General features: G+C 47.1%; 2 protein-coding genes across 2 annotated transcripts in view; both read right to left on the minus strand.

Moving 5' to 3' along the window:
* Positions 1–274: 274 nt before the first annotated feature.
* LOC311230485 (uncharacterized protein) lies at positions 275–3,407 on the minus strand. Its single transcript, XM_084316777.1, has 4 exons — positions 3,186–3,407; positions 2,511–2,676; positions 2,210–2,325; positions 275–2,091 (listed from the first exon to the last, which is right to left on the minus strand). The coding sequence occupies exons 1-4, from the start codon at positions 3,333–3,335 to the stop codon at positions 1,285–1,287; spliced, it is 1,239 nt and encodes a 412-aa protein (XP_084172903.1). The 5' UTR covers positions 3,336–3,407; the 3' UTR covers positions 275–1,284.
* A 9,559-nt stretch (positions 3,408–12,966) lies between these two features.
* Positions 12,967–16,974, minus strand: part of LOC311229905 (protein TASOR-like) — a gene marked incomplete at its 5' end in the record, with an annotated part of 180,099 nt that continues 176,091 nt past the window's right edge. Inside the window, one exon of the mRNA XM_084315973.1 lies at positions 12,967–14,269. Within this exon, the coding sequence (XP_084172099.1) occupies positions 13,600–14,269 (670 nt within the window). The 3' untranslated portion in view covers positions 12,967–13,599. The remainder of the gene's footprint in view (positions 14,270–16,974) is intronic.

The raw sequence follows: 16,974 nt of genomic DNA on the forward strand, positions 1-16,974 counted from the left end.
GAGCAGTGAACAGTAAGTTCATATACTGTAATTTCTAAATTGTTTTGATATCTTGAAGCACCTTCTTACATTCTTTTTTTGTGATCAAAAGGGGGAGCAGAGCGTATATTTATATTATAGTATATATTTATATATTTATTATATATATTGTATTTGTATATACTGTATAGAAATACTGTAATTTCTTAATTTTTTTGATATCTTGAAGCACTTGCTAATCTTGAAGCACTTGCTATTCAAATAAAAAAATAATTACTTTGATAAACCATTCCAGTTTCATTTATTTACATTTCTCAGACAAACAAGGAAATAGAATGAAATGAATAATAAAGCAGTTATAATAAAGACAAAGAAAATGATTAATTACCACTTGTATCGGGGTTATCAATGACCCGTGTTAGATTGATATTTCAATTTTGTAGAACTTCAGGGTCAAGGTCCAGCAGTCTTACTTCCATCCAAGTAAATCTACAAGTAAGCTAGTGACCACTGTCCCTGTTGTTGGTGAGCTGTTGTTTTTGTTTACTCTAACTCTATGTGTGTTGTTTGTTCCCTTGCATTCTCCCCTCTTAATTCTCCCCAACGTTGTACTAATCGGAGACAATGCCCTTCGGCTGGGCGATGAGGTGACCCCCCCCCCCCCCCCTTGATTGGTGCACACGTCTGGTCAGCCCTGAATCAAAAGCTGTAACTTCATACTGAATATGCATTTCAATGGACAATGATGGAAATTAATTAACTTATATGCTTGTCATAAAACTGCCCTGTAGTTTGTGAGGTTAGCTGCCGACAGAGAGACAGGTGGACAGAACCAACCTGATAGGAGATAATTATTATATTATATATAGTGTAGAGGCAAAAACCAACATTCGTCTCTATGTGGGGGAATGGTATCCAACAAACAGTAAAGTAGCAACGGAGAATGAGACACTAGTCTATTAACATTATATCATATCATCAACAGTGTATATTTGCATATCGTATATGTCACAAATGTAACAGTACTATATATGTCATGCATGTCCCTATGTGCCTTTAAATAAAACAGAATAACAAGGTTAGCCTGTAGGCCTACCTATATGGTTATCGTATTTAACGTGTGGATATTTACGTAGCTTAACATGTAGGCCTACATTTGAACTCGATAGGCCCTACAAGTAGGCCTAGGCATATGTTATTTTCTTTTAGGACATGTATAATGATTTTAGGCCCAACAGTTAGGCTATGGTGTATAGGCCTAGTGTTCAAACACCATCTTTATAACCAAAAAAGTACAAAAGGACATTACAACATGTCTTCCTGCCAATGCACAGAACCTGATGGTGAGACAAAGTATTGTTTCAGTGTGTCGCGCTGCTCCTTTGCAGTTCTGTTGGCATTCCGATCCCTGCTAGCAGGCACTGATGCCAGGGCGGCATCACTGCGCCAGCTCCCAGGGATGATGTGGTGGTCCTCATCCTCCGTGTCGACCAGAGCAGGGGGGATGTAGGTGTCTGTGGCCTGGGCTCGTAGGTAGTTGTGCAGGGAGAGAGCAGCCAGGGTTATCTGGGACACTGTATCTGGTTCTAGGGGAATGATGGTGAGAAAGACTCGCCATTTGTTGGCAAGTATGCCAAACGCATTCTCTACAACACGCCTCGCTCTTGACAGTCTGTAGTTGTAGACACGCTGGTCATGGTCAAGCTGTCTGAAGGGGTATGGCTTCATCAGGTGTGTGTGGAGCGGAAAAGCCTCGTCTGCAATGAACATGAAAGGGGTGACTACATCTGTACCTGGCAGACTTTGGGCTGGCGGGACATTTAACTGGTTGCTGTCCAATGCCTTTTTCAGGTCACAGTGGGCATAAACACCTCCATCAGACACTCTGCCCTGGGTTCCAATATTCGCATAGAGGAAACGATAATTGGCGTCTACAACAGCCATCAGGACCACAGAGAAACGAGACTTGTAGTTCCTGAAGGTGCTCCCACTGTTGCCTGGTGGGCGGATGGTGATGTGTTTTCCATCTATGGCTCCGAGACAGTGAGGGAATTGCCAATTCTCCTGGAAGCCACTGGCCACTGCTCTCCACTCAGCCTCTGTAGTCGGTGTCTACACAAACAGACAGACAGACTGCATCAGAACAGTGACATGAATCTATCAATATTTATCTGATCTAGGTATGATTGTCCCATATGTTACATTCTAGCTGCTTCTAAATGGATCTTACCGTCAGGTGATCCTTCTTCAGGACCTGGTGCAACACCTTGCATGTCTCCTTGACAATCACACCAACAGTGCTCTGTCCAATACGGTACTGGAAGCTCAGGGAAGTGAACGACTCTCCTGTCAGCATGGAGAATGATTGTAGAATATCATTTATGTATGCGCGTCGACAAATAAATGTGCCAAACTGCAGCATATCAGAACTATTAGACTGACACATTCTATAGTTACATTCTGGTCACCGCGGATACACTGTAGCCTGAGTTCACTTGGGTTTACCCTCCACTACAACCCCTGATTATTACCTGTTGCTAAGTATCGCAGTGTGATGGACAGTCTCTCTCTGGCAGTGATCGCTCTCCTCATCTGGGTGTCTGCTTTGGAGATATAAGGAGCCACCAGCTGTAGCAGATGATCGAACTGTTCCACATCCATGCGGAGTAGACTTCTGAATCCACTTCGATCATCTGTCTAGAAGTACAACAGGCAGACTTTAATGGGTGCATTGAGAACAACACAAGCTAGCAGTGAGGTAAACAAGCTCAACATTCATTAGGAGGGTACGACACATGTAGCGTTAGCATGCTGACGTTAGTATCTAGAAGTACAACAGGCAGACATTAATGAGTGCATTGGGAACAACACAAGCTAGCAGTGATAACAAGCTCAACATTCATTAGGAGGGTACGACACATGTAGCGTTAGCATGCTGACGTTAGTATCTAGAAGTACAACAGGCAGACATTAATGAGTGCATTGGGAACAACACAAGCTAGCAGTGATAACAAGCTCAACATTCATTAGGAGGGTACGACACATGTAGCGTTAGCATGCTGACGTTAGTATCTAGAAGTACAACAGGCAGACATTAATGAGTGCATTGGGAACAACACAAGCTAGCAGTGATAACAAGCTCAACATTCATTAGGAGGCTACGACACATGTAGCGTTAGCATGCTGACGTTAATAACGTTACTTACCTCAAGTTCCATTTGCAGGACTGGCATTCCCAGTTGGCCTCTTTTCCCTAGCCACGACTTTGTTCTCTTTCTCTTTTTTTTAAATATAGCCGGCCTCTCTAGGCACATAAAAGCCACTATGGCAAGTGTTCGCTTCCTGGACATTGGCATGTTCACAGTCTGCTTCTTCTTCGTATCACGACCGTCTTGTTTACAACTCGTCAGGTTGACGCACACTGATGACACACAGGATAACGCTTTATGATGATGCTACGCTTTATTATGACGCTACGTAGTCTGCGTCGTAGCCTACGACTCTCATCGCACAGTGTACATGCATCAGATTGATGGTCGTACCCAAGATTATTCAATTTGTGTCGCACAGTGTGGCTTGCAAGGAACTTATAAGATGCAAAATATCTCCCAGTTAAGAGCGGGCATTAGAGATCAGTGAATTCCTGATGGAGTGAAGGAGGCCAGTTGGCTGGAAACACATCATTCATGACGGGAGGAGGTGCGGGGGGGGAGTGGAGGCGGTGTGGGGGGAGGAGGTGTGGGGGGAGGAGGTGCGGGGGGAGGACAGGAGCAGCCTGGGGGAGGAGGCGCAGGAGTGGCAATAGCCTATATACCAATAATACTAGAGCATACAAGAACAATGAATCTCACTGCCATGTAGCCTACGCCATGTGTAGCCTTGCCTATGTGATCAATAAAAACTTGAACTTGAATTCCATCACTTCTGTGCGGGAGCTCACAAATAGGCTGTTGTCACAATGTAAATAAAAACATGCACTGAAAGTGAAAAGTTACAGTATGTACAGTAGATGGTTGTTTATTTGTATGACAGTCAGTCAACCATTGGAAAAAGTATCAGTTTTATTTAATGAATTGAAAACAGCATTGATATTATGTAAAAGCAAACTGGCAATAGAAAAGATCTTCAAAATAATCTAGTTCCCTTAAAACGCTAACGCTGTTAAATAAAAATACAGTGGAGGTTAAAATAAGAATATGACTTGGCCTGAAAAAAAGTTCACGCAGGAGATTCTTTTTTGCTTTAATCCCCGAATACCTTGCATGGGTAGATTTACATAAAACTGCTCTATGATCCTAGCTCTCGTCTGTATTACTGCTGCGATTTGGAGGTGGCTGTTCCACGTCTGACATGCGTCAGGTCTTGGGGGTTCCAGCAGCGGGATGCCATTTCTTATGGCCAGATTATGGAGCACACTGCACGATGTGGCAAACCTTTTCATGGCTGGTACTGCAGCGTGCCCCCTGTGCCAGACAGGCAGAGCCATCGGCCCTTCAGCAGGCAAATTGCACGCTCCATGGTGACTCTTGTGCGCGAGTGTGCCCCGTGTAGATGCGCTCCTGTTGGGGTTGGTCAGAGGAGTCATCAGCCATGGCTTCAGTAGATAGCCCGATCCCCTGCATTTAAGTGATATTTTAATTAGATACCCCAGTAATAACATTACAATTTAATTAAATAAAATTAGGCCTGGGTCGTGCGTTCCTCCCGGCCACCGGCAACGACTTATCAGCCAAATGCAACGATAAACCATGATGCATTAATTCGGAAAAACCTATTCCAAGTGCTATTTATAGGGTTTGACAATAATTATACGAATTATTCGTTATTTTACAATTAACTATAATGAATTACGGGTCATACCGAACACGTCAATGTTGAAACTAATGCACAAAAGCTTATTTCAGTGTTGCAGTTTTCTTATTCTACCGCCAGGCACGCACGGTCTGAGCTGTGCGTAGATATACACACAATCTCAAGCACACGTTCAGATTGATAAGTCCCACACTTTGCTTACAAATGATCGTACGCACGGTTTACGCACATATCTGTGCGTACGCACCGTTGATAAATGAGGGCCCTGGAGTTTTAAGATAGGCTAGTGGTCCGTATCCACTTCAGGAAATTGGTAGTGAAAGGGATAACCTGTCCCTCGTGAGTTCTTGAATTGATATGGTCATGGACCAGTCGACCAAAAGATTCGCAGAACGGCAGAGTATTTCAAACGGAGCTTTAATTCACAGAGAAGAAGAACAGTCACCCCGCACGGGCTCATCCTCTCGCACCAGTAGAAGAAAGAATTCATCACATGACAGCATTATATACCCTCATGGACGGAGGAGAGAAGGGAGGGGTGTATGTGTGTATCTGTGTGTATGTATGGGTGTGTGTGTGGTGTGTGTGTCGAAGTGCAAGAGTTAATGGATGGTTTCTAAGGGGGCCATCTGGTTAACATCCATCTAATGGTTCGTGATATTCAGGACAGTTCTCATAACAGTTGGTGTGTAACTGTGTGTATGTGTTTGTAAGTGTGGGTGAGCGATGTGTGTGTGTGTGTACGTGAGTGTGCGTGCGTCGGAAGAGGAGGATGTGTGTGTGTGTGAGGCGCACGTGTGTGTGTGTGAGGAGGGAGCCACAGGATGGATGCAGCAACGGGGTCATCAGGTCACAGACTGAGAGACGCCCTGGCTACAGCGTGCATCAGACAATAGGTGCAGATACATAGGATATTGACAACAAATCAATGAACTAAAAAACTATCAACCCCCCTTTTGACGTTAAATCAATACGTCAACACAACAGTTCATTGATGGATCTGTACCCGTCGATTGTCACCTCATTACATGCATCACATCTAATACCAGACGGGATAACAACATCAGGAGAGGAGAGAGAGAGACAGAGGGAGGGGGGGGGGGGGGAGCGGGAGAGAGAGAGAGAAAGAGAGAAACACAGATTTGCAACTTTTCCAGATGATACACGTAAGACGTAACCCCTGTGGGACCCCCCTTACTCAGGCACACGCAACGTCCATCAGGGCGCTACCTTCCCTCTGTTACAGTACACCGCCCACCTGGGTCGGCCCCGTCTTCTAGAGGGCAAGGGCCCCTTCCTGAGTTGGTCCCCGTCCCAGGGTGCGGCCCCCTAGACAAACGTGTCTCCTCTGGTCTGCTGCCTTCCCAGTGTCTCTGGACTGTCCCCTCCACCTCTCACCAGCTGGCCCACCGTCACTCCAGCTCAGCTCAGTGTCTCTCCTGCTGCCGCTTCCCCCGTTCTCGTCGTGGATGATCTGCCTGTCGTAGATGATCTGCGGTGCCTGGCTGCTGTCGATGATTTGCGGTGCCGGCTGCGGTGTTCATCTCCGGCCTCTGCTGCTCAGCTGCCATCTCCTCCGGTCTGCCTCTCTTCATCCTGGCCTGTCCTCAGTCTCCTCCTGCCTGTCACCTGGTCGTCTGGTGGTCTGGTCACGGACGTCTGAGGGGCTGCTGCTGGTACCTCACCCCTGGTTCAGAAGCGCTGCAGACAGCTGGTGTGAATGTCTGGACCCTCTGCATCGTCTTCTCCTCCATGTCTCCATTCCTCGTTCCGTCCTTGGTTGCGGCTGGCCCACATCAATTCTCACTTTGGAACCTCCATTCGGAGGGGATAACCTGTCCCTCGTGAGTTCTTGAATTGATATGGTCATGGACCAGTCGACCAAAAGATTCGCAGAACGGCAGAGTATTTCAAACAGAGCTTTTATTCACAGAGAAGAAGAACAGTCACCCCGCACGGGCTCTCGCACCAGTAGAAGAAAGAATTCATCACATGACAGCGTTATATACCCTCTTGGACGGAGGAGAGAAGGGAGGGGTGTATGTGTGTATCTGTATCTGTGTGTATGTATGGGTGTGTGTGTGGTGTGTGTGTGCTAGGCTGTGTGGTGTGTGTGTCGAAGTGCAAGAGTTAATGGATGGTTTCTAAGGGGGCCATCTGGTTAACATCCATCTAATGGTTCGTGATATTCAGGACAGTTCTCATAACAGTTGGTGTGTAACTGTGTGTATGTGTTTGTAAGTGTGGGTGAGCGATGTGTGTGTGTGTGTGTACGTGAGTGTGCGCGTCGGAAGAGGAGGATGTGTGTGTGTGAGGCACGCGTGTGTGTGTGAGGAGGGAGCCACAGGATGGATGCAGCAACGGGTCATCAGGACACAGACTGAGAGACGCCCTGGCTACAGCGTGCATCAGACAATAGGTGCACAGATACATAGGATATTGACAACAAATATTACTACATCAATGAACTAAAAAACTATCAGTAGCAATCTTATCAATCATTAATTATAACATTAAGGTAGCGATAGGGCAGAGCGACAGAAAAAAACGTCCGACAGCAGGAAAAGCTGTGTAGCGTAAATCAGCTATCACGTGATAAATGACGTCATATCAGATGGGAGCATAGACTCGCGTACTCGCGGATACCCGATCCAGCATTTTAGGCTGTATCGGAGGCATTTCCGATCCTGGTATCGGAACAACTCTAGTTATTTATATGGACATCTCTACTACTTGTATAGTTGGAGTGGGACAGGCCAGCATTGAGCTGTGGGTCGCAGCGGCCGAGGAGGTCAAGAAGGGTTGGGGTGTTGATCCTGGGGGGTCCGGCGGGGAGGGTGTAAACAAATAATAATTAACGTTACGATGGTCCGTCCTCGCAACAGTTTACAGCAATCTGTTGGCGTCACACTGTGTCATTGCCTCCCACCTACCCAATCCAATGTACAGTTTCTACGCCTAATGTATATACTCTTTTCTTTCTGGACTCTTTTTGTATCACAAATACAGTACTGTAATTGCAAATCTGGTATGTCATAAATGTATAGATGTAGCAGTACTGTCTATCTGTATGTCATGTATGTCATATATGTTACGATGAATTGGAAATGGGGGACCCTGGTGTAAACAAGACGAAAGTCTTTCTCTGGTCTGCATCCCCTTAACAATTGTATGTATTGAGCTGTACTGCACTGTACCCATTCTGCAATCTGTTAATAAAGTTTTCATTCATTCATTCATTCAACCAACACATCGGTTGAAAGCTAAAATGGCACAGTTTGATCGACACACCGCATGACCTATTACGTGCTTCCAATCTCAGGTTATAAGACCAAACAGCCAACGAGCGTCGGTTTTCGAAAAGGTGACCGCCTCCGGTTTCGCCTCTCAATGACCAGACAAATCACCGCTGATGCTGAAAACGATTGACCATTTGTTTAGCCAATGAAATTCTTTTTTTTATCCACTTTTTCTCCCATCCCAATTTCATATCGTCCAATTCAACCCTCCCCTGTCTCGAACGCTGTTTCTTGCCTCCCACAAGCCGGCTGCAATGTGGACTAAGTCATACATAGCACGAGTCCCCTCCGATACTCGAGGTAACGGCAGTCGCATCTTTTCACCTGCGCGGCGCGATCTTTCAGCGTCAGGGGTCTGCTCTTTGGAGGGGCGCCACCCCCATCGCTTCCTGATTCTACTGCGCAGGCGCACCAACCGACCTGTAGGAGTCGCTGTCCACAACGCCCGATCCCCACCCATCAGTTTCCCACCCCCTAATACTGCCAATGTGTATTAGTACGGACGACCAGCTAAACTGAAAGCAATGTGGAGCGCTGGGCTCGAACAGGCGAACCCAGCGTCTCCAGCATTCGTGGTGAGCACCTTGCCCACTGTCTGCACCACGTAGCCGCCTAGCCAATGAAATTCTGAAAAGAATTACATCTTACTAGTCCGAGAAACGGTAAAAACTTACCGTACGCAAGAGAATGAACGTGGTCCTGTCTCTCCCGAGTGCAAATTGCACTTATCTGTTGAGTGAGAAGGGGGTGAGAAGGGGTAGTGTATGTGACAAGAGATTGGTGGGGGAGGGGACTGAGGTAGTGTTGACTCCTCTCACTAATATTTTGAAAAACTCCTAAACATACCATTACATAAAGATGTGTAAAACACTCATTTTTGTGATATTGTTATCGACTTTGGACATGTTCTAGGTAAGACTTCAGGCGATGGCCCCAGCAATCTTTTCAGCTAATAACTATAGGGTAGATAGATCTGCAGGCATCCGTTTGCAAAAAAATTCAGACTAAAATGAAAAAAAAACGTTATTTTAGTGTGTTCAAACCTCTGTAACTCTATGACAATAGCACTCAGAGTGATTGTTGAGGAAGACAATTCAGAGTGTTTCCTTTCAAAAGAGGCCAGACTGTTAAAGGAAAACGCCAACATTTTGGGAAATTAGCTTATTTAACATCTTCCCTGGAGTTAGACAAGAAGATACATACCCTTTTTGTCTCTGTGCGTGCATTTAGCTTTGGGAACAGTGGCTCCGTTAGCCTAGCTTAGCTTCATCACTGGAAGTGGGGGGGGACAATAGCCTGACGTTCCCTTACAGTGTATACAGTCACCAAATACACTCCAAATACAACTCCAAAACGTTCATGTAAACATGTTGTGACCTGTGTATTTACCACGTGGAGAAATAAAAAATTATTGAATTAGACAATTACGTTTTCTAAGCAAATATACTCTGAACTATTTTTTGCCTAAGCACTCGTCTCTGCGCGCAGTCTGTGATTTCTACGTGAAGCCGTGTTTGTGGACATTCTCATTAATTCAAAGGATGTGAACCGATTGAAGTTTATGGATACCATGACTTAAAATCCTCTTACCTTGACGATTAAAAGCCTCCCCAATTTAGAAAACAGTAATCCAATGGCTGGTATTGATAATATAATACTAACTACTGCACGTAGCTAACCGGAGCTAACACAGAACCGGATGGTCACTAAAGCAAATATAATTACTTCCTTTCTGGGGTTTTCAAAATAAAAGTGCAACGTTTATAGCAGCGGAAAACGTTTATTTTGTACACTATCTAACGTTAACACGAACCTAAACTAACTAAAACCGGAGCTTATGGAAAACACTGTAACCATGACTATTGTATTTTCAAATGATAAGCCTAGCTAGGTGCACTCGCCCTTCACTTACAAACACAGAATCCACTCAGATGGGACGACAGGAGAAACACCAGACGTCTGTAATTTGGCAGATATGTTTTTAATATAAACAACATAAGGATGTCTCAGAATCATGTAAAAAAATAAAAAGAAATTATTTAAGTTAAAACCAGTTGAAGCTGGCCTGGCAACAGCATGCCTCATACAAACAACCCAAACAGAAAACAGGAAATATAAACAGAGCTCACTTTGATACAAAACCTTCTTTCTTTTCTTTCTTTCTTCTACAAGACCCCAAGACGTGGGAAGCCAAAAGTCTCATTTTCGTTTTTTCTCCTATTGTCGTCAAGAAAAAGTTGAAAGGCGACGCCCCAAAGACAAGAGATGGTTCTTAAAACTATGGGTCGGGACCCAAAAGAGGTCGCTAGTCAGTTTGTAGTTGGTGGCAACGTGAACAGAAGTAGTATACGGTCGCAGGCTCGATGCCCAGGTCACCTCTGCTACGTAGGGTGTGTGATGGTCGCAGGCTCGATGCCCAGGTCACCTCTGCTACGTAGGGTGTGTGATGGTCGCAGGCTCGATGCCCAGGTCACCTCTGCTACGTAGGGTGTGTGATGGTCGCAGGCTCGATGCTCAGGTCATCTCTGCTACGTAGGGTGTGATGGTCGCAGGCTCGATGCCCAGGTCACCTCTGCTACGTAGGGTGTGTGATGGTTGCAGGCTCGATGCTCAGGTCACCTCTGATACTTAGGGTGTGATGGTCGCAGGCTCGATGCTCAGGTCATCTGATACTTAGGGTGTGATGGTCGCAGGCTCGATGCTCAGGTCATCTGATACTTAGGGTGTGATGGTCGCAGGCTCGATGCTCAGGTCATCTCTGATACTTAGGGTGTGATGGTCGCAGGCTCGATGCTCAGGTCATCTCTGATACTTAGGGTGTGATGGTCGCAGGCCCAGGTCATCTCTGCTACTTAGTATGCGACGGTCGCAGGCTGCAGGCCCCTCGGTGTCCACCAATCTCTCTCGTTAGCCACCAGCGCTAAGAAGACGCTCGGGAGAGAGGCGTTTAATGTTTTAATGTCAAGAGTCCATGGCGCTCGAGAGAGAGAGAGAGAGAGAGCGAGCGCCGTCAGGAATGCACTATAGTGTTTGAATTTAAATCAATGAAGAAAATGAACCAGCGCTGAAAAAACCAAGTCCCTCCCAAAGTCAAACCTCAACACGTCCACTTGACCTCTGGAAGCTTTTCACATTATGGGGGAAATAGTTCATGTGTCTCCCCTTCAACTGACCAAGAAACAGCCTGCTAGCATTCTTAGCATGTCTCTATTGGAAGCAATGGGCACCGCTAGCTGCAACTCAACACAACTAGCAGACAATGCCAGCAAGTGTCCAAACAGAAAGCTTTAGTGTAGTGATGTCTGGTGAAGGGAACTGCAGAAACATGTCAACATCAATATATCATTGTTAAGTTAACGTTGATACAACTCAGTATAACTACTGGGGACTAGTTGATGTTAGCTTACCGACGACATTTAGTGTTTTTCTATTTCTCCACTTTGTTTCTTCATTTGACATAAAATAAATACACAAGGGAGAGATGAAAGCCTCTCCGACACGAAGCAAACGGGGTTCACAGGAGCTGCAGTATAAATGTAGAGAAAAAGTAGTTATACCAAGCTATACAAGAATATAGTGATGTTAGACATGTTAGACATCCTACTCAGCCAGTCAGTGAAGAAAGATGCTTCATAAAAGAACTATGTACAGTCACTAGTGTTGCAGAAGGACACGTCTAAACGGGACACCTGTCACAGAGACAGAGACATGGCCTGCTATCTGTTTTTTTAAACCCACTTAGAGCCGAGAGAGATAGGAGGAAACCACACAGCTGTCCCATCTGTCCTGTAAGGTAGTAGGGGACAATAGGGGATGGTAGGTAGTGGACGGTAAGGTTCGGTACGGGATGCTAGTGGACATTAAGGTTCGGTATGGGATGGTAGGAGTAGGTAGGGGACGATAGTGGATGGTAGGGAACGATAGGGGATGGTAGGGGGTGGTAAGGGGTGGTAGGAGTAGGTAGGGGACGATAGTGGATGGTAGGGGACGATAGGGGATGCTGGGTGATGATAGGGAACGATAGGGGATGGTAGGAGTAGGTAAGGGGTGGTAGGAGTAGGTAGGGGGTGGTAGGAGTAGGTAGGGGGTGGTAGGAGTAGGTAGGGGGTGGTAGGAGTAGGTAGGGGGTGGTAGGAGTAGGTAGGGGGTGGTGGGAGTAGGTAGGGGGTGGTAGGAGTAGGTAGGGGGTGGTAGGAGTAGGTAGGGGGTGGTAGGAGTAGGTAGGGGGTGGTAGGAGTAGGTAGGGGGTGGTAGGAGTAGGTAGGGGGTGGTAGGAGTAGGTAGGGGGTGGTAGGAGTAGGTAAGGAGTGGTAGGAGTAGGTAGGGGGTGGTAGGAGTAGGTAAGGGGTGGTAGGAGTAGGTAAGGGGTGGTAGGAGTAGGTAGGGGGTGGTAGGAGTAGGTAGGGGGTGGTAGGAGTAGGTAGGGGGTGGTAGGGGACGGTAGGCAGGGCTGGTTACGGCTCGTTAGGTACAGGTGGCTGAAGGAGGCTTATTGACCCTGCTGAGGTTAGGGTCATTTAGTGGGGTAAGTTGGTTGGGGTACTTGCCCTCAGTGCGGTGGAGAGAAGTGGTTACTGCCTTGGCTACGGGGTAGTTAGCTAAGTAGGTTGTCCTCTATGTGGCCTGGTGGGCTAATCGGCTACATTGTGAGATTGTAAGACCCCCGTACGTGGTTGTTGTTCCAATGTCTTATTGCCCTGATCACCTGGGTTATGGTAGCTGGCTGGGGCTAACAGGTGGGGGAGGGTTAGGGGTGGTTGACTGGGGTAGTTAGCTATTTGGCTAGGGTAGTTAGGGGGGTAGTTCACTGGGGTGGTTGGGTGGGGGGTAGTTGACTGGGATGATTAGGTGGGGTAGTTAGCTATGGTAGTTTAGTGGGGTGGTTCGGTGGGGTAGTTGACTGGGGTAGTTAGCTAGGGTAGTTGACTGGCGTGATTCGGTGGGGTAGTTAGCTAGAGTAGTTTGGTGCAGTGGTTGGCTGGGTAGTTGACTGGGGTAGTTTAGTGGGGTAGTTAGCTAGAGTAGTTTGGTGCGGTGGTTGCCTGGGGTAGTTAGCGGGGTAGTTAGCTAGAGTAGTTTGGTGCAGTGGTTGCCTGGGGTAGTTAGCGGGGTAGTTAGCTAGAGTAGTTTGGTGCAGTGGTTGCCTGGGGTAGTTAGCGGGGTAGTTAGCTAGAGTAGTTTGGTGCAGTGGTTGCCTGGGGTAGTTAGCGGGGTAGTTAGCTAGAGTAGTTTGGTGCGGTGGTTGCCTGGGGTAGTTAGCTGTATGAAGCAGAGCTGACCCCTCTCTACAGCCAGGTTGACTGGGGTAGTTATGGGGACATGGAGCAGCGCTGACCGCTCTCTACAGCCAGGTTGACTGGGGTAGTTATGGGGACACGGAGCAGAGCTGACCCCTCTCTACAGCCAGGTTGGCTGGGGTAGTTATGGGGACACGGAGCAGAGCTGACCCCTCTCTACAGCCAGGTTGGCTGGGGTAGTTATGGGGACACGGAGCAGCGCTGACCCCTCTCTACATGCCATTGAACCCTCCTCCTCGATGCCCTCCTCTGAGCCTGTTGCCCCCCTGGCCCCCGGGGTTGGGGTGGTTTCCCATCATGCTCTGGGAGAACTCTCGGCCCGCCTGCTGCAGGCTCCAGACGAAGGCGGCCCCCGCCGGCCCAAGGGCCCCCAGACCCCCCGGGAACGGGCCCCCGGGCCCCAACAGGCCCCCCATGGTCGCCAGGGACCCCAGCATGTTACTGTGGTGGAAGGGCCCGAGCCCCGGGTTGGGGAGCAGGCCCAGCTGGGGGCTCGGGGGGAGCAGGGCCAGCTGGGGGGCCGGGGGCTGCTGCTGCTGCTGCTGCTGCTGCTGCCCCATGTGCTGCTGGTACTGCTGCTGCAGCTGCCGCTGGTGCTGCTGGATCTGCTGCTGGAGTTGTTGTAACCGTGGCAACGGAGCCTGGGGGTTGTTGTTGTTGTTGTTGTCCTGGCCCGTCGCCACGGTGTTCCTGCTGGTTGCCACGGTGTTCCTGCTGGTTACCACGGGGATGCTGCTGGTTACCACGGGGATGCTGCTGGTTACCACGGGGATGATGCTGCTGGTTACCATGGGGATGATGCTGCTGGTTACCATGGTGATGCTGGGACTACTGGTGTTCTGGCTGTTAGGAGACAGCCTCTCCTGACCGGGATCATGGTCTCTAGGAACGGAACACAAGGAGAGGTCAGACTGCTAGGAGCGGAAAACAAGGAGAGGTCAGACTGCTAGGAGCAGAACACAAGGAGGGGTCAGACTGCTAGGAGCAGAACAAAAGGAGAGGTCAGGGTTGACTCTCTGAGGTCGGAGCTCCTGTGAGAGGGAGAACAAAAGAGACGAAAAGGTGTGAAAACGTCCGCATCTCGGCGGAGAAGATTTTCCATGAATGCCGAAAATGTTGCGCGATTCAGAATTAGGTCAAACAATTTTGATATTCACAATTTCTACTGCTTTGAAATGTTCTCTCTCCGTTTCCTTATTTGCTAAATGTAATACGACTTGTAAATGGGTTAATTATTGTTAACTTGTCCGGCTGTATAATTTCCCTTGCTCTCTAAAGAACTACAGTTGAGTCGTAGGGGAGGGGCCGAGTACTTTCACTCTTGAGTGTCGGGGACAGACGTGCAGACATAACAGCCTTCCCACTCTCCCTTTGCGTGTGTGTGTGTGTGTGTGTGTGTGTGTGTGTGTGTGTGTGTGTGTGTGTGTGTGTGCGTGCGCGTGCAGGGACCGAAACTAAAGCCCGGGCGGGCTGTTTTTACCTTTGGCGCATGACACTTAGAGGGCTGCCCGCCATGTGGCGTGTAGACGTGTAGTTCATAACTTCATAACGATACTCTTGTGCGAGTACAGATTATAGCCGCTCGTCTTTTTTTTCTTTGCCGCGAGATCGTTAAAAAACTACAAGTCCCACATCGCACTCAAGTCAACGGTCCAATCACAGTAGAGTGACGTAACTGGTTTCATGAGAAAAAAAGCAAATGACCAATCGGAAGCTATCATTTGGCTTGTTTACTTCCATCTGCTCTAGTCTATATCGGACCTCCAAGAGCTAACGTTACTGTTTAAACAATGACCCAGTCAACTATTCACTTTTAGTTTAATACATGACGAGGCATTGTCTAACGGTATCTAGCTGGCTAGCTACTGATAGCTGCTGATATCAACAAATGCTCCAGCAATAGTCTACTCGAGTGCATAATACCTCCGGTCCCTCGTTAGCTAGCTTAGCTAGCTCACGTTGATCCATCTGTCCCAGTAAACTAAATTGTCTTAACGTTATCTACCGGGCTGCGTGGCTAGCAGTAGCTACAGATAGCTCCTGATATCAATGTCTTATAACATTGATTGAATGCGTATTCTAGCTGAGGGCATGTTGAATGTGATTTGACAAAAGAACGGTAACGTTATAAATAGGTCCAGCTGCATCGCCGGAGAATCCTTGCATGCTGAATGTAGGGTCTAGCTGAATATAGGGTCTAGCTGCAGGGCCGGAGAATCCTTGCTGGAGCTGGAGGCTACTCAAGTATACACACAGACAGTGGAGCTGTTTGCAGATAGCAAGCATTTTGACTTATTGCGTGGTGGCGATGTCTCGCAGATAATACAACTACAAGTATGATTATATAATATATATTTTATTTAAAAAAAAAATTATATAAAATATATATATATATATTTTTAATCAAAAAAATTTTGGCAGGTAAGAAATATGCTTGGCGGGTAGACTCTTCCCATCTACCCGCCACTGGCCGGTGAGTCAGAAAGTTAATTTCGCTCCCTGTGCGCGTGCACGGCATAATACCTCGAGGAATCCACGGAGCCATGATGTGTGGAAAAGTGACCATAACTCCGCGTCGGAAGCTCTGATCGACTGCTTGGTTTTAAATTGTTCAGGAGACTCATTATTACAAATGCCTCATTATGATCGTGTCTCTAAAAACGACAGCCCGAGCTTAGTCTACTTGTTTGGGGATAAGGTGTATGTGCTGCTTGTGCTCGTCGCATGTTACAAGGTTTAAAGCGGAATTCCCCCCCCAAAGGAGATTCCACCCGAAGTTGAAATTAAGATTTGTAGCAATTTTGTGTTTTATGAAGGTAACTTAGCTCGTTTCACCTGTTTGACTATCGCCTCACTTATTTTGTCTCCAATCAGTGCTATGATTCCATAGATGGCTGGGTTAGTGTTGCACAGAGTCATTGAGCTGATGGCCTGGGGATAGAAGCGGGGGCCACAAGTCATTAGACTAACAAAGGGCTGCTCTCAGACTGAATGTGTCAAGTCAGGGGGGGGGGGGGGGTACATTGCTTTCTGGGTAAAGGTTGAAGGTTTTTATTTAGACACAAAACATATACAGATTATTACTCTATTATACATTTTTGTCAAGGATAGGAACGAAAAAGGCGCAGTGACTTATTTACATCGTTGTCCTTGGATGTCAAGGATGCTAGAAACAGACACATACAACTCATTACAGGAAATTAATCACAATTATTACATTTGCATAGTAATAATGGCACAACCCTAAATTTATACAAACAAAGCACATTTGTTGTTACAATGTTCATCTAGCCGAGAGTCCGTGTGTTTCAGGAAGCACCCTCAGGGGAGGGGATTTGGGGGTTGGGAGGGAGGGCGGAGAGTGGGGGGGGGGGGGGGGGGGGGGTGGTAAAGCTACAGTTGCCGCTTAAGGATAAGGGTATTGGCTTAGGAATTGGGCGAATGAGTATCATTACACATGACAAGAGAAATGGTTACGGTTTCTTTGAAGCCCCGTAGCTCAGAAAAGAGTTGTGTGTTATAAGCATGAATCATAAGCCATAGATTGAAAAGTATCTGCCTGATTTGTACAAGTTGATAGAAATGGC

Source organism: Notolepis coatsorum (assembly GCF_963971535.1).
Source record: "Notolepis coatsorum genome assembly, chromosome: 6".
Taxonomy (NCBI): domain Eukaryota; kingdom Metazoa; phylum Chordata; class Actinopteri; order Aulopiformes; family Paralepididae; genus Notolepis; species Notolepis coatsorum.

Excerpts from the sequence above, each read along its gene's own strand:
- LOC311230485 (XM_084316777.1), bottom strand. The coding sequence starts at position 3,335 with ATGCCAATGTCCAGGAAGCGAACACTTGCCATAGTGGCTTTTATGTGC. Across the intron at positions 2,677-3,185 it reads TCCTGCAAATGGAACTTGAG|ACAGATGATCGAAGTGGATT; the intron begins GTAAGTAACGTT and ends TTGTACTTCTAG. Across the intron at positions 2,092-2,209 it reads TGAAGAAGGATCACCTGACG|ACACCGACTACAGAGGCTGA; the intron begins GTAAGATCCATT and ends CTGTTTGTGTAG.